The 16,802-nt window shown below is 37.5% G+C and overlaps 1 protein-coding gene across 1 annotated transcript; it reads left to right on the top strand.

The window, feature by feature from the left end:
- Positions 1-1,122: 1,122 nt before the first annotated feature.
- LOC148020662 (tubulin alpha-2 chain) lies at positions 1,123-3,862 on the top strand. The gene is made up of 4 exons (XM_087698457.1): positions 1,123-1,348; positions 1,838-2,072; positions 2,411-2,781; positions 2,990-3,862. The coding sequence occupies exons 1-4, from the start codon at positions 1,256-1,258 to the stop codon at positions 3,644-3,646; spliced, it is 1,356 nt and encodes a 451-aa protein (XP_087554583.1). The 5' UTR covers positions 1,123-1,255; the 3' UTR covers positions 3,647-3,862.
- The last annotated feature ends 12,940 nt before the right edge of the window (positions 3,863-16,802 follow it).

Genomic DNA, 16,802 nt, shown 5'->3' with positions numbered 1-16,802 from the left:
AAGAGAGAGGGAAAAGAGGAATGCTAGTCGGCATTAGTTAAACTAAAAGTTACCTAAATGAATTAGTGTTACCCTTTGCAATTTTATGAAAATAACAAAATTATATTAAGCTAAACATTAGATCATTATAAACATAGAAATTTATAGGGAAAGACCTTCCAAACCATGTGGATTCCTTCTCAACATGTAGCACCATTTGATGGAATTTATTGAGGGGCATGGTGATGAGCTAGATACGGAAGGAAAGGAACGAAAGAGCCTTTGGAAGTGTCCTCAAACGGAGACAGTTGATTGAGGATTGGCCCTCACTGAGAACAGAGATTTTGAGCATATTGAAGAACTTGAGAAAAAAGAACCACACTTATAAGGTGGCTTATGTATGCCTTAAGAAGACAGTGGTTTAGTTATTGGCGTAGGAGTATGCGCCTTGTAACTCGTCAATCTTTACTATTAGTTAAGGGGAGGTTGGGGGCGGGTGCCACGTGGCAGCCCCCAACCTCCCCACAAAGAAACGCGGGGGCGGGTGCCATGCGTCCAGCCCTGCCCTCACTGCGAAAATCGAGCCTGCCCCGGCGCTCTAGGTGCGGATCGCCTAGTACCCTTGACGAGAAGGGTTTTGTAAATATCTTATTCCAATCAATATATTTTCTCGCATTATGAAAGAAAAACTCGTCTGATCTCAATGTATGCTTTCTGAGAGGAACGCGCCATCCACCATGATCACTCATTGCATTGCACTGATGTTTATTATGCCATGTAAACTCTTTAGTAGCCTCTAGAAAGCGTAGATACCTACAAGATCCACATCAGTAAAACCAGAAGTCGCATCGAGGAATTTGATCATCATGAATGCTGCCCTTCGAATTTGGAATGAGACGCAGGGAAGGTAGCATGTCAAAAATCAGGCCTCGCCCAACAATTATGAAAGACCTCCAAATTGAAGGCACCTCAAGCACACCGGAGACGTCCGTTGGGGCGGGACGAAGTTTGAAATCGACGCAAAGATAAAAATGCAGCTTTCTTTAAATGATTTCGAGTAAAAAAGACGTGAAACCGGGCACAAGTGAAAGCTTCTCTGTCTCCTCGATCTAGGGTTTCCTGTCTTCTATAAAGATGGCCTTCTCCTGTCCCGTCCCTTCCCATTCTCTCATCAGATATCTCCTACCTCTTTTCTCTCTCCATCTCCTCCCTTCTCCCTCCTCGCGAAGGCGTCTTTGCACACGCCTCTCTCGAAGATCCACCCCCCTCATTCACCATGAGAGAATGCATCTCCATCCACATTGGCCAGGCTGGCATCCAGGTCGGCAACGCTTGCTGGGAGCTCTACTGTCTCGAGCATGGCATTCAGGTTCCTTCCGAAGCTCTTCCTGCTGTTCTACGATTTTACCTTGTAGATCAGGCATTGAGGTCCGTCGATGGTTGTAGCCTCGGTAGGTGGTTTGATTTTTGGCGCACAAATCCGTTGGATTTTGGGTAGGATCGCGTTTTTAGCATTCGATTGTCCAATGCACGTCGATTATCTTAGGCAAGTTGAGTTGGTCGTCAATGCACCACAAACTTCTTCTGTGCTCTTTAGGCAATGCATTTTAAATTTTGGCATCGACGTGTGCTTAGTCACCTGAGTATTTGGATCTTGAAATCTCTGGCCGTCTTAAGTATGACTAGATTATCTATTTTAGCAAGTGCAATCTAGATTCCCGAAGTGCAAGACACTCTCGTTTGTTTGTGCCATTCGATGGGTTTTGGGTTAGGGGAACTTAGCAGCGCAGATCATGGAAATTGTAGAGAATGAGTCATGATCTCGTCACTTATCGTGAATACCCCTGGATTTCTGCAGCCTGACGGCCAAATGCCTAGCGACAAGACCATAGGAGGAGGGGATGATGCTTTCAACACCTTCTTCAGTGAAACTGGCGCTGGAAAGCACGTTCCTCGTGCAGTGTTTGTAGATTTGGAGCCTACTGTTATCGATGAAGTGCGCACTGGCACTTACAGACAGCTCTTTCATCCGGAGCAGCTGATTAGTGGCAAGGAAGATGCTGCCAACAACTTTGCCCGTGGTCATTATACTAGTAAGTTATTTTCGCGTTAGCTGTATCCACAGAAGTTTGTATACTTTTGGGACGCGGAGAGAGCTAGGAGAGGCCCAATGATGAATGTCTTCTGGCAGACACCCTAAGGGTGCTTGATGGCCTATTATGTCATAGTTACACTGATGGGCCTCTCTCTGCGATGTAATATTGTTCTTTTGCTATTGTGGTAAAGCCACAAGCAGATCTAGCAAATATCATGCACAAGTCTTTTTGAAATTGAAGATTTTAGAGGTAGAAGATGATCCAGGAGTTTTTTTGTGTGAATCTGAAAATTTAAGGTATCTTTATAAAATTTCGCCCGATATTGGCATTTGCAGTTGGCAAGGAGATCGTTGATCTCTGCCTGGACCGGATCCGCAAGCTGGCAGACAATTGCACGGGGCTTCAAGGCTTCCTAGTTTTCAACGCTGTTGGAGGTGGAACGGGATCAGGTCTCGGATCCTTACTCTTGGAGCGACTTTCTGTGGATTACGGCAAGAAGTCCAAGCTCGGTTTCACCGTCTATCCATCTCCTCAAGTGTCAACTTCTGTTGTGGAGCCTTACAACAGCGTTCTGTCTACTCATTCTCTCTTGGAACACACTGATGTGGCTGTTCTGCTAGACAATGAGGCAATCTACGACATCTGCAGGCGCTCTTTGGACATCGACAGACCGACGTACACCAATTTGAACAGGCTTGTGTCACAGGTAGTGTCTGATCTTATAATCCCAGCGGTATCCTCTCTCATAAAACCATTGAAGAAACCTTGGACTTGTAGTTAAGGTTGAAGAGCCTAGTCAATTCTAAGTAATAGCTTGTACGTTTCGAGTAGATTTTTCTTTAATTGGACCTGACTGGGGTGTTATGTGAGCACTATTTGTTTCTTCTTTTAGTAGTTGGGGCTTTTACGTGCAGGTCATTTCGTCCCTGACGGCCTCCCTCCGTTTCGATGGAGCCCTGAATGTGGACGTGACCGAGTTCCAGACCAACCTGGTGCCATACCCGAGGATCCACTTCATGCTTTCGTCCTACGCGCCGGTAATCTCTGCGGAGAAGGCGTACCACGAGCAGCTGTCGGTGGCGGAGATCACGAACAGCGCGTTCGAGCCGTCGTCGATGATGGCGAAGTGCGACCCAAGGCACGGCAAGTACATGGCGTGCTGCCTCATGTACAGGGGGGATGTCGTGCCCAAGGACGTGAACGCGGCTGTGGCGACCATTAAGACGAAGCGAACCATCCAGTTTGTGGACTGGTGCCCGACGGGCTTCAAGTGCGGCATCAACTATCAGCCCCCGACCGTGGTGCCCGGCGGGGACCTTGCCAAGGTCCAGCGGGCCGTCTGCATGATTTCCAACTCCACCAGCGTGGCCGAAGTCTTCTCCCGCATCGACCACAAGTTCGACCTCATGTACGCCAAGCGCGCCTTCGTCCACTGGTACGTCGGCGAGGGTATGGAGGAAGGGGAGTTCTCCGAGGCCCGCGAGGACCTCGCTGCACTCGAGAAAGACTACGAGGAAGTCGGCGCAGAAGGTGGCGACGATGACGATGGGGAGAACGGAGAGGAGTATTAGAGGTTTTTCTATGTCCGTTTCTGTGTCTGTCCGATACCACGTCCGTGTCCGTCTTCTTGTCTGTTTACTTTCGTCTGAGTAGCAATCAATGCCGATTGGAAGTGCCTTTGAATTAGATGCAAGGTGATTGGTGACCATTTCATTTGGAGGCATTCTTCAAGCCGCACTGCTTATTTTAGAAGTTTTCTTCAAATTTGATGTGGTTTTGAATGGGTCTTTGGGTGAATCCTGTGCATGTATGGGAGTTAAAACAATATAGTTGAAACCAGATTTATGAAGATAATGTTGCCCACGCCGACTTGGGGGTGGGTAATGGGCTGAATAATTGACCTTACTTCCCCTGAAGATGTTTGCTTTACGGACAGTCCGTTGTCTTAAGTATCGCGATTCGCAACATCCATTCTTGCTTAACAGTACCTCCAAGATTCGTTCTGCCATACGGTTTCTGCCATGTATCTCAATTCCGTCCTATGTTAGCGTCTTAGAGGCTTAGAGCAGTTCACATGGGCTTTCTGCCACGTTCCGACTTACCTGCCACTGCTGGTTCCCCGCCAGTCGTGGGCCTGTGGGTCTGTTTTGGCTTCACTGCATCTGTTGCCTGTCCGGACGCTGATGTTCCCCCAGGCTTGGTCATTTCTGTTAGCTTGTTAGTCTCTTGGATTTCTACATTCTTCAAGCATTGCACACTCCTCGCATTCGGAGATAGGTTTGTTACTATTTCCTACGACATTCCTTTCTTTGTGGTACAATAGCCAAGTGGCCATATAATACTGCAAGCATCGGACCAATCCTGCCTTTTGTTGTTTTAACTACGAATAGTGGGAACATAAACATCCTGCATTATCCAATCATGCAATGTATCTGGCCAATTAGGTAATAGAGGCAATCTCTATAAACAGGAGTCATTTCATGAATCACTTTATTGCTTCTATAGTGAGTCTACTTGTCATATTATTTATTGGTTTTCAGTACTTGTGGGCATAAACAAAAGGAGTCATTCCATGAACTACTTTACTACCTCTACAGTAAATCTATTTGTTATAATATATACTAGCGTTCTTGGTGCGCTTTGCGCGCTAGGAACGCTGTGAAGGAAGTGAAGCTGCTGTGTTATTGCACGGCAGCTTCACTTCCCTATCGCACAGTGGATAATGCTATCACAAAAACATCATTACATGCTTTACTCTCCTCTACTCACAACCCCTCTATTTCTCATCCCTTTTACACTTCCTTCCTTTATATCCAGACTCACTCAATCACTCTCTCTCTCTCTCTCTCTCTCTCTCTCTCTCTCTCTTACACATGTATAAAAGGCTAAATATGTATTTGCATCAAGGAGTACATAGACTTGTATATACATGCAATGACCATGCACCAAACTTGTAGACTTGTATTTATACTTGCTTTGCATAACAATTAGAAACTTCTTGTATCCTTTAATGTTGCAATGAGAAATAACATTTCTACGGTGAAATGAACCACAAATAAAAGATATATGAGCCACACTATAAATTTAAGTTTGTTCAAGCATTGCATGTAAACTCTTAGTATTAATAATCCACATAGGTGAAGCAAAGCTCGAAACCAAAGTTTTTTCTAGAGATTGCATCAATAATCTTGCACCATAATTTCAAGTATCAACAAACCACAAAGTGTTACTCTTTGATTGTACCTATGTAACAACATCCAAATGTTATAAAAAAAAATCCAAATGTTATAAAAAAATTTACAGTTCCCATAGGGTCTAACGAAAACGAAGCTTTTATTTATTTGAGAAATAATTGAGAAGTTTTTCACTCTCCAACATAGCATGGTCACTCTTCGTCTTGTTGATGGTATGGGGGATATAATAGTATTTTTACTCTTCAATATAGTATGGCCAGGCAAAGCAAGTCCGATCGCCACTCTTCGTCTTGTTGATGGTACATGGGACTTAACATTAAAACAATTATACTTGCTATGCACAATAGCTAGAAGTAGCTCTACATGATCATTTGATATTACAATTAGAAATAACATTGTTTCGCTAAAATGAACCACAAAGTGTAATCATATTTAAGCATCAAATACAGATAGGTGAAGCAAAGCCCAAAACCAAACCTTGCTCTAGAGCCAAAAATATGTATTACAAATCCAAGTATTAACAAATCATGAAGTATCACTTTTTGATTATATCTATGATAAATAGATATAGATACATCTACATCTTAATGATACAAAGATGTTGAAATTTTTCATTGGACCTAACCAAAATGAAGCTTTTTTTTCTTTGAAGAATCATTGGGAAAAATTCCATTCTTCAACACAGTATGCGCAGGAGAAGTAAGCCCCATTGCTATTCTTCGACTCGGCGATGGTACAGGGGATATAATAGTTTTTTTCTCTTTTTTGTGCTTAAAATTTTAAAAGCTCACAATGTAAATATGAGCATATCCAACAATTGACAAAGATCACTTAACATTAAAATAATAATAATTGGCTTAACACTTGTAAACCACTTGGTAGGTATTGTCACAGCTTGATGTAGTGTCACAAAACAATTGAGGTCCTTTAATTCATACGTCGGTCACCTTCTCGGAATGTGAGATCGTCGAAACCTCTTATCTTACTCAGCTTCATCCATATGCACTCCAAAGCATTGAGTATATCCACAATGCACAACCTCAATAAAGATTGGAAGTAAAATCTCTATGTTTACATTATCATATAAACGCTCAATGACCCTTGTAAGCGTTCTTATAATATCATCTGTTGTCACTGCGCGCAAGTTACACTGCAGTTTCTTCTGATACTCAGAAGCTGGATAATAACCCTAGCTTGGAGTAGGCATTTGCAAAAGTCAAGCAAACACTTATATACATTGTAGGGAATATATACTCAATTACCATTGAGTATATGCCAACCGAATACAGCTTTGAGGTTATCTCACCTACACACTAAGCAAAGATTATAAAGCCATTAAAATTCAAAAGATACATCTCTAAATAAATGCAAGCATATCTTCTACTCTCCAAAAAATTCATCTCTGTATGCATCTTTGCAAAAAAGCAATGCACCTCATTGCATCTTTTGAAGTTTCTCCTTGTACACAATGTTTGTTGTGACATGCACAATGCTTCCATCTTTATTCAATAACACCTTCACACTGCATGAGGATTTCACCCTTGAAAATGCAATATACAATTGTCCATGTGTAAATACTGGTGTTTTTAAGTAAAGACCAATAATAGACAATGTTTGGCCTTGCGACTTATTGATCGTCATAGCAAAGGCCAATCGAATAGGAAATTGCCTTTGCCTCGGAGCAAACGGAAATTGCAAGGTGCTAGGAATAAAAGTGACTCTAAGAATAAAAACTTGTTTCCCTACATTTGTCCTTGTTATTATTTTAATATCTATCACCTTTTTATTGAATGTCTTACACATCAACCGTATACCATTACACAAACTTTTTGCTGGATTTAAGTTCCTAAGCAAAATAATAGGTGCATTTATCTTTAGCAACAATAGATGGGGAGGAAATCCGCCTCCAAGATCCAGTGTACTTAAAAACTCTACAGAGTATAAAAATGAGCTATCACCCGTCTTTGCAATTGAATCTGCACTATAGTACTATATAACTTCTCTTGGCATCGATTGCAATGCACAATGATTCAAAGAAGCCACCTCTGTATTCCGCGTTGCAAGTATAGCACGCTCACTAAAATATGCCCTAAAGTCTCTCACTGCGGATACTTCACTGTACATACTATTAACCAAGGTTTCAATAGAGTACCCTTTCAATACCATGCTAGATGGAATATGAGGATGTCAACTGCTGGTGGTATAAAGAATAATGGATTTGTTGGTTGGATTCAAAGGATAAGGGATGGAGTGGGTATTACTAAGAATTATGATAAGTTACATCTTATCCTTTGAATCCAACCAACAAATCCATTATTCATTATACCACCAGCAGTTGATATCCTCATATTCCCAGACAACCTTAGCACTTTAATATACTGCCATAAATGAGAGCAACATAGTGTCGCATTAGCAATAACTTCACGGGAGCCCTTTATCACGACGGGCAAGATTTGTTTAAAATCACTCCCAAGCAAAGTAACCTTTTCACCAAATGGTTTATCACAGCTTATAATATCTCTTAAAGTTTTATCAACAGCTTCAAATGCAAACATGTGCATCATGGGAGCCTCATCCCATAAAATAAGGCTCGATTGTCTAAACAGTTGAGCAAGATCGCTTTGAACAGGAATATTACAGGTGGATCGATTACATAGATCCAATGGAATTTTAAATCTTGCGTGTGCAGTACGATCGCCCTACAGAAGCAAAGCAGCAAGCCAGATGATGCCGTTGCCAATGCTATATGACCATCACTGCGCAACCTAGCAAGCAAACACTTGTAAAGAAATGTCTTTTTAGACCCACCGAGACCATTAAAAAAAAAAAACATTCCCAAAGTTTTCACCAATGGCACCTATAACTGCATTATATGCAATCCTCTGTTCATCATTCAACATTGTCTCCATACAAACACAAACTCTACGTTGCTCCAGTATATCATATGCATATTCATCTTCTAAAAGAGGATTAGCACACAATTGAGAATCTGTTCGATGAGGTTCTGGCAATCCATCAAAGTCGGACAATCTTCGCCCATGTTGTTGTAAAAGATCTTGAAGATGCAATAAAGCCCTTTTTGATGCCTCTTGTTGTAGAACTGCAGAAGATATATGCACATGCTCTAGCTGTAACTTATACAAAATATCCTCCACCATTGGTGACATAAGCCTATTCCAGAGCTAACTAGGCTGTGCAGGCTCATAGAAGACCAAGATTGCAGCAAACAAAGTACGCAACTGGGTAGCAACTTGTACAGATGCAGCCCCTTCCAAGCACACAATACATTCATCATCACCTTCTAACATGCTCTTTACAATGCAGGCTTTCTTAAAGGTGTTGTACACCACGTTGCCAACAGTACGCAAATCATCAAAAGACATACATCCTCGAGACACTGTCAAGAGCATTCACAAGTAATAACGCTCACCAGATGTGGGCGGCACAAAGTATATTCGATCACATGTATTTTCACGCTTTCTCTTTGTCTATACCTTTCTTTGCGCATTTCACACCCAATACACCGGGAAGTCTTGATACCGAATAGCTCCAGCCTTTAGATGAATACGATTGCATACAAACCATTCCGTAAGAGTAGTTTTCTTGATATCTTCATTCTGCATAACATCTGATATATTGTCTGTATCTTGAAACACCACATAATTCTCACCAGGCAAGTGCACCTGCAACCGTTGTATATCAGGCTTCTCATTGTGTAATGCATAGTCATATATTCGCCAACATGCTTCCGAAGCAGAAACATACCGTGCATCTAAATAACTCTCGATCTCATCTACTTCACGAAAGGTCATACCATTTAACCCTAAGTTTCCAACAGAAAATTTAATCGTTGCATGATCATGTCCCTTGTATATATACTTATACAAATACTTGATAGCTGCCAGTATTGAGCATACCTCAACATTTATATGTGCATTGTATTTTTTACTTAAGTACGGATTGTATGGAACAATCCATCGATTATCAATAGTATTACCCTTTATTGTGACTGTCTTTCCATCATCTCGTCTTCTATAAACAGGATAGCCAGAGCTATCAACAGTTGTTACATTCACAAATCTTCGAGGGAATTTTTTAGTGCATCGACCATTGTGCATGCAAGGGCTCTTGGGATTCATTACACCGCAAGGACCATGGACATTGCATTTTGAGATAGTTTTAAACAAAGCTGAAAACTTTTCTCTATCAGGAAACTCAACACAAACAAATCTATTATAATGGCATGCTTCAGAGGGTTTAAAAGGGTGCTCCAAAATTAGCAAAGTATGAGAATGTAGTAGCTTCCGCTTTTGAAACTCAATCACACTAACATAGCCTGCAACATTTCCAAACAGATTCCTTTTCAACAATGTATGCATTATATCAGCATGTTTTTAATGGAATACCTGAGTAGTCAAATCCAGACGATCATAAGCAGTCTGTCCAAGTAACAAAGCATTAGTTATCTCTAACCACTTTGGATTACATGTCATCGTTATAAACAGATCAGGTTTTCCCTTACTTTGCACTATAGCCATGGCATCCTGATACAACTGATAAATGTGTCTTGGCCCACCAGTAAAAGAAGACGGCAAAATCACCCTTTTACCAAAAGAGGTACCAATAATCCCCATTGGCCCATCATCCATCACTCCCACCATATCTGCTAAGCCCTTATAAACTTCCGAGCGTAAAACTGATTGATTTTGACGACACTAAGCTAACCTACATTGCTCTATACTATAATAAGCATCAACAATAAATTGTTGCAACAATCGGCCACTTCGCAACATGCACACCTCAGTGTCCTCACGCACTTGTAGTTGAAATGCATAAAATTGCATCTGCGTAACACAGTCCTTATTAGATAATCCATGTATATTAATTGGGACATTAACACCACTATAAGGTACCTTTACATGCCAACCATCATCACCCATAGGAAAAAGAAGGATGTATAGCATTGGCATATATGCCCTATGCAAGTTTGAAATAGCAATACATCGTCCATCCCGACTATAAACATGTATGTCTCAACGGTCAAGAGTATTCTCATCGCCTTATCCTGGCATGATAGCCGCAACCTCAGTTGCCAGTGGAGCTGAGTATTGTCTATTAGTATGTTGAACCCCAAAAATAGTCATTCTCAAATCATGCAAGGGATTGTTTTGCAATTGCATACCCACGGATCTAAAAGCTTGTGCATATGCATTGTGTTGATACATCATAGACTGAAGCTCCCCAAGCAAGTTTGGCAATAAATTAGACATAACATCCAACCGATTAGATAACTCATGCTCAGTATCATAAACATAAAGTTGTGCAAATCTTGGCCTTTCTTGTCGTTGCACATTAGGAATCAAAGAGTCTATACGATGATAAATGGAGCCATGCACTCTAAAGGTATAAGAATTTTCCACAACAGGCAAAAGCTCATCAACATTGGCACTAAGCGACACAAATGCAAGAGCACTATTATATGCTCGTATATTATTTTTAAATACTCTGCTTTGAGGATGCATACCATGCAACAACAAATCATGCAATAGTTGTGGTGGATATTGCAACTATGGCAACATTACTTTTCCATTTCGACAACAATGTTTACCAAACAAAACTGACCCCTGTACTTGAGCCTCACATCTCCACAATTTAGCTGAACATCGCTCACACATCTCAGAAAGACTCCCCATGGAATGCACAATCGGGCCTTGAAATAGCAATATTGTAGTTGCAGGATGAATATCCATTGGAGGCAAAGCATGTAAAATGGAGCAAAAACCTCCATTTCGAGCACTAAAGATTGGTGCATTATTGACACGTGACTCATTAATCACAGCATTTCCTAAGTTTTGGTGATTTTCAGCATCACAATTATAATAATTAGCAAATTGCTGCTCAATCAAGCTGTGAAGTCTCTCACGAATCAAACTATCATGATTTAGAGCCCCTCCTTGCAAAACGTTCCGGCACTCAACTATAGTAGAACACATCTCTTTATACCCTCTCCGGCCATGTCTTGCCATTTGAGCCCTAAGCCTAGAAATCTGTCGTCGTCTATATCATGTAGAGTTGAGTCTACGCCTATGAATACGCAACACATAATCCCTGCTAGTTCTCTGATTATTTAGTCCCATATTGTTTGGATTCTCACAAAGCCTGCACATCAAGAGAAAACATGCATTCTTTCAAGGAGAGACTTGATTGGGATTAGTATTTTCAAAAAGACTTAAAAGTAGAATCAATCTAGAATCACATAATCCAAAAAATACTACGACAATTTAAATCAGCACAATCCTCCTACGTGCAAGGAACAATAGTAGTTAAAATTAGAATCATCATATATTTTTATATATTCTATACAATTGGATATATCTAACCCAAAGACAAAAAAAAAGCTATATCCAACTGGTGCACGATCCCCCAACCTACAACTCAAACCCAAACATCACTCTTCAACATGAATGCGCAATAAACTATAAAACGTTAGGATTTTTAAATCAATGAACTATTCTCTATAGATTGCAAGACATAATAAGTATTTCTATAGATTGCAAGACAATATACTTAAAAATAAAAATGTACTTAATATTTACAAACTCTTGAAAAGAGAGAATGCACAATCTTATTCCAATCCATAGCAAGTTCCTAGACATTGAAACGTATTTTACAAAAAATATTACTCTTTGATACGTACTACATTGCAAAAATCAATAAAGTTTTCTCTCTAGATTGCAAGACATAATAATTATATCTATAAATAAACTATAGATATAGATCAATGCTTACAAACTCTTTAAAAGAGAGAAGAATGCATCACCCCCAATAAATTGAACCAAACACCACAGAGAGAGAGAGAGAGAGAGAGAGAGAGAGAGAGAGAGAGAGAGAGAGAGAGAGAGAGAATATTACAATTAGACCATAGAATTCTTTATGCAGATCAAACCTCAAGAAAGAGGTATCATATCGTTACATTAAAACCAATATAAGCTTCACAAAAAGGAAGCACACATCATTACAAAAAAAACATTGATCCAAGCACTTCCAAGCAAGATATAAGCGAGACGATAATAGATCATAAGCCTCAGCCAAGCAAATCCTTCTCAATTGGGACCGTTCATTTGACGACTCAATTGTTGTAGCAAGGCATTGAACCTATTAACATTCATTTGGAACTGCAAAAACGGTAGTCGACAATCCCTCTGGCAAATCATAGGCTCGCGGTCATCTCCATGCCCCCAAAACGATGCCCACATATCATTCAACAACAAATTCATCAACCTACTTATCTCAGAGACAATTGCTGAAAGTTCCCTCACTTCACCATCCAAACCACTCGAGACTTGTTGAAGAACACTTTGGGTGTGCTTTGTCTCGCACACAACACCATACAAACCCTTAGCTTGTTCATGCAACTCTGCAGAGTAAATAGCAAGTGCATGATCGACACGTGTGGATAAACTTGTTTGCAATTCCATCAACTCATTCATCTTGGTCTCGAGGCATTTAAACTCCAAAGAACTTGAAGCAGCCTTTGTGTTTCTTCGGATCATTGATGTCCTTGTGGATTTACTAACATGCCCTCCCTGTTGCCTCGCCACTTCTTTCATCTTTCGCACATTGACTTTATTCACTCTATTAAACTCCACATTTTGGCTGCAACAAAATACACAAATGACGATCTCCAAAAAAAAAAAAACATTGGTGAAAATACAATTATTAGAATAATAACTATCTCCCATACCCATGCGAACGGCTCCAAGCAGGCAAGTGTCGAAGAGATGATGTTGTCGCTGCTTTATTTGATTCAACCAAATCAATTGCATTCAATGGAGTCGAATGCACTATGTCTGGAACATCGTCCATAGCTTTGCTTTGTTCCATGATGACTGCACGAAACTTTCCATAGAGTATAAGAGTCCCAATAGAGAAATCTCAAAGCCATTGAAGACAAACACATTTCCAACTAAAAACCCTAAATCGAAAGTGTGTTGGACTCGAAGCCAGGAGAACAGTCATGCATGAATACGTGTAAATAATCATGCATGAGCACACACATACACAGTGCTCTCTCTCTCTCTCTCTCTCTCTCTCTCTCTCTCTCTCTCTCTCTCTCTTTGTATGCAAGCCCTACTAATGGATGTTCATTCGTCTAGATCCATACATAGGTCTTGGTAAAGGCTCGAATGTGTTAAAGATCCAAAGATGTTCGATGCTCAAAGATGAATGCATACCAAGGTGAAAATATGGAAATATAAACTATCAAAATGAGATCAAAAATAAAAAAATCTTAATAATTTGGAAGAGATAGACAATGTTTATTAAAATGGAGATTTTCATCAATTTAAAAAGGCTTTACACAACTCATTTAAAAAGTCTTGCAAAGATTATATATATCAAGTATGTGGCGATTTTCAATTTGGAAGAGATAGACAATCATCATCAAAATGGAGATTTTCAAGGATGTGCTTATGCAGCGGCGACTCATCCAAGTTAACATTGCCAAAAACCTATCTAGATAAACTTTGAAAGAAGCAAATTGCACATCAAGGGCAATGCTCTCGAGTGAAAGGGAATGAACCCACACGGTGATTCATCTGGGTTAACATTGCCGAAAACCTATTAAGGGAAACTTTCAAAGAAGTAAGTTGCACATCAAGGGAAACATTTTCATTCTTGTGAACAATTAACTCACATATGCCATCCTCTATACGACCAGCACTGTCAATAAGATCTTTCATCTTCTCATCATGATCATCCAAGGATCCAATACGTGGCCAATACTTTCGGACATGGTCATATATCTCACCCATGTAAACCTTGATTTCTTCCAGCTCATCCTGTATCCTCACCCCATCACAAAGGTTTCCTTCGTATTTCTCCTCCAAAATTCTCTCAATCCTCTGTAGAAGGCTATCAATGCTCTCACCAAGAGAAATCGAAGCCCTTTGATGTCGAAATAGTGCCTTTACTTGCTTCTCAAGCCCATCCAAGCGATGAATGACTCTCAAAAAACTAATAGAACTTTCATATCCTCCAACATGCCTGAGTGCACGACGAACATGTTTGAGTGCAAATTCTCAAGGCTCCCTAGTTGAGAGATTAGGCTTTTTGTCACAATGGATGTATCCATTTTATGATGCAAAACCCCCCTTTCATAATGAGAAAAGTCAAGGATCAAAGCCAAAGCCACAATGATCAGTGAGTTGGTATTTTAGGTGGTGTACCTAACATTGCATGGTGCACACCACACAATATCCTTTCTTAGAAAATCATGCCCCACCCCTACCAATGAAACTATAATTCACACACTAAACAATCTCGTAAGTTTAAAAGCGTCAATAACAAATTTTTAATGCCATGAAGGGTTACTACATCCATGCCAACCCCACAAATCGCAATGAGTTGATCTGAAGGATAGTTGTACCTCTCAATAATGAAAGTCACGACCACGAATAAGTAAATAGTAATATAATTAACAATAGCTTTCTAAGTTGAATAATGGCCTACGAATTACAATCAATGAGGCAAAGGATAGTTCTATCCACATATCCTAAAACGTTTATCAGTAAGATAATAACAACAATAAAATAAGATAACAAAAACAATAAACTAATATCTATATCTATCTAATCTAATCTTCTATATCTATATCTATAAACTAATTAGATAACAATAAACTAATAAAACAATATCTAATCCAAATCTTATCTTAATCTAATCTAAATAAAATAAGACCACAATAAATTGTAAATTATAATCTAACAATAAATAAACTAATAAACAATACAATAGTAATCATCATCATCATTATCATTATCATTATCATTATCATTATCATTATTATATTATTATATAATTATATAAACTAATTAGTTAGATATTATTATTATTAATTAGACAGACTAATAATATCTAAACAATAATAAACTAATAATATCTAAATCTAAATAAAAAACAATAATAACAACAAAAAATAATAATAAGAAAATAATCATCATAATTAAAATATAATTATTAACTATTAATTAATTAGTTAACTTTATAAACTATAAACTATAAAATAACACCACAATAAACTATAAACCAACAACAAACAAATAAAACAATATCTAAATCTAAATGTAAATCTTGTCTATCTAAATCTTATATTAATATATTAATATATCTATCTATCTAATATATCTAATCTAAATAAAATAAAACAATACCACAACAATCAAGTATAAACTAACAATAAATATAAATTATAAACTAACAATAAACTAATAAACAATACAACAGCAATCATCATCATCATAAATAAACTAATAATATCCATCTAAACAATGGTAAACTAATAACTAATAACATCCAAATAAAAAACAACAATAATAACAAAAAACAGCAATAATAATAAACTAATCCTAATCATAATCATAAATAATAATAATAACTAAACTTAAACTATAACTATTAATTATTAATTATTAATTAATTAAATTATCTAAATCTAAATTCTAAATCTTATATCTTATCTTAATCACAATAAAATAATTCATCATCATCATCATCATAAAAACTAATTAGATATTATTATCATAATCTAAACTAATTAGATATTATATTATATTATTATTTAGATATATATAAAATAATAATATCTATCTAAACAATAATAAACTAATTATATCTAAATCTAATCTAAATAAAATAAAATAATACCACAACAATAAACTAACAATCATAATCATAATCATAATCATAATCATCATCATCATCAAATAATAAACTAATAAACAATACAACAATCATCATCATCATCATCATTTTAGATAACAATAAACTAATAAAACTAATTAGTTAGTTAGATAACAATAAAACAATAATAATAATATCTAAATCTAATCTAAATCTTATCTTAATCTAAACATCTAAACATCATCATTATCATCATCATCATCATATAAATAATAATATCTAATATCTAATTAGATACCACAATAGTAATAATAATAATAATAATAATAATAATAATATCTAATATCTAATTAGATACCACAATAAACTAACAATAAACCAATAAAACAATATCTAAATCTAAATCTTATCTTAATCTAAACATTATCATCATCATCATATAATATAAATAAACTAATTAGTCGTCATCATCATCATCATCATCATATAACCTAATTAGATATTATTATTACTATTGTGGTATAAATATAAATAAACTAATTAGTCATCATCATCATCATAACAATAATTATCATAATCTAAACTAATTAGATATTATATTATATTATTATTTAGATATATATAAAATAATAATATCTATCTAAACAATAATAAACTAATTATATCTAAATCTAATCTAAATAAAATAAAATAATACCACAACAATAAACTAACAATCATAATCATAATCATAATCATCATCATCATCATCATCAAATAATAAACTAATAAACAATACAACAATCATCATCATCATCATCATTTTAGATAACAATAAACTAATAAAACTAATTAGTTAGTTAGATAACAATAA

Source organism: Lygodium microphyllum, chromosome 18, assembly GCF_053477565.2.
Source record: "Lygodium microphyllum isolate KBCC chromosome 18, Lygodium_microphyllum_v1.1.10, whole genome shotgun sequence".
Taxonomy (NCBI): Eukaryota; Viridiplantae; Streptophyta; class Polypodiopsida; order Schizaeales; family Lygodiaceae; genus Lygodium; species Lygodium microphyllum.
This window is presented reverse-complemented; position numbering and strand designations above follow the sequence as displayed.

Bases quoted from the DNA above. Each gene is read 5' to 3' on its own strand.
- LOC148020662 (XM_087698457.1), top strand. From the start codon at position 1,256: ATGAGAGAATGCATCTCCATCCACATTGGCCAGGCTGGCATCCAGGTC. The intron at 1,349-1,837 runs GTTCCTTCCGAA...GGATTTCTGCAG, and splicing joins GTCTCGAGCATGGCATTCAG to CCTGACGGCCAAATGCCTAG. The intron at 2,073-2,410 runs GTAAGTTATTTT...TGGCATTTGCAG, and splicing joins TGCCCGTGGTCATTATACTA to TTGGCAAGGAGATCGTTGAT.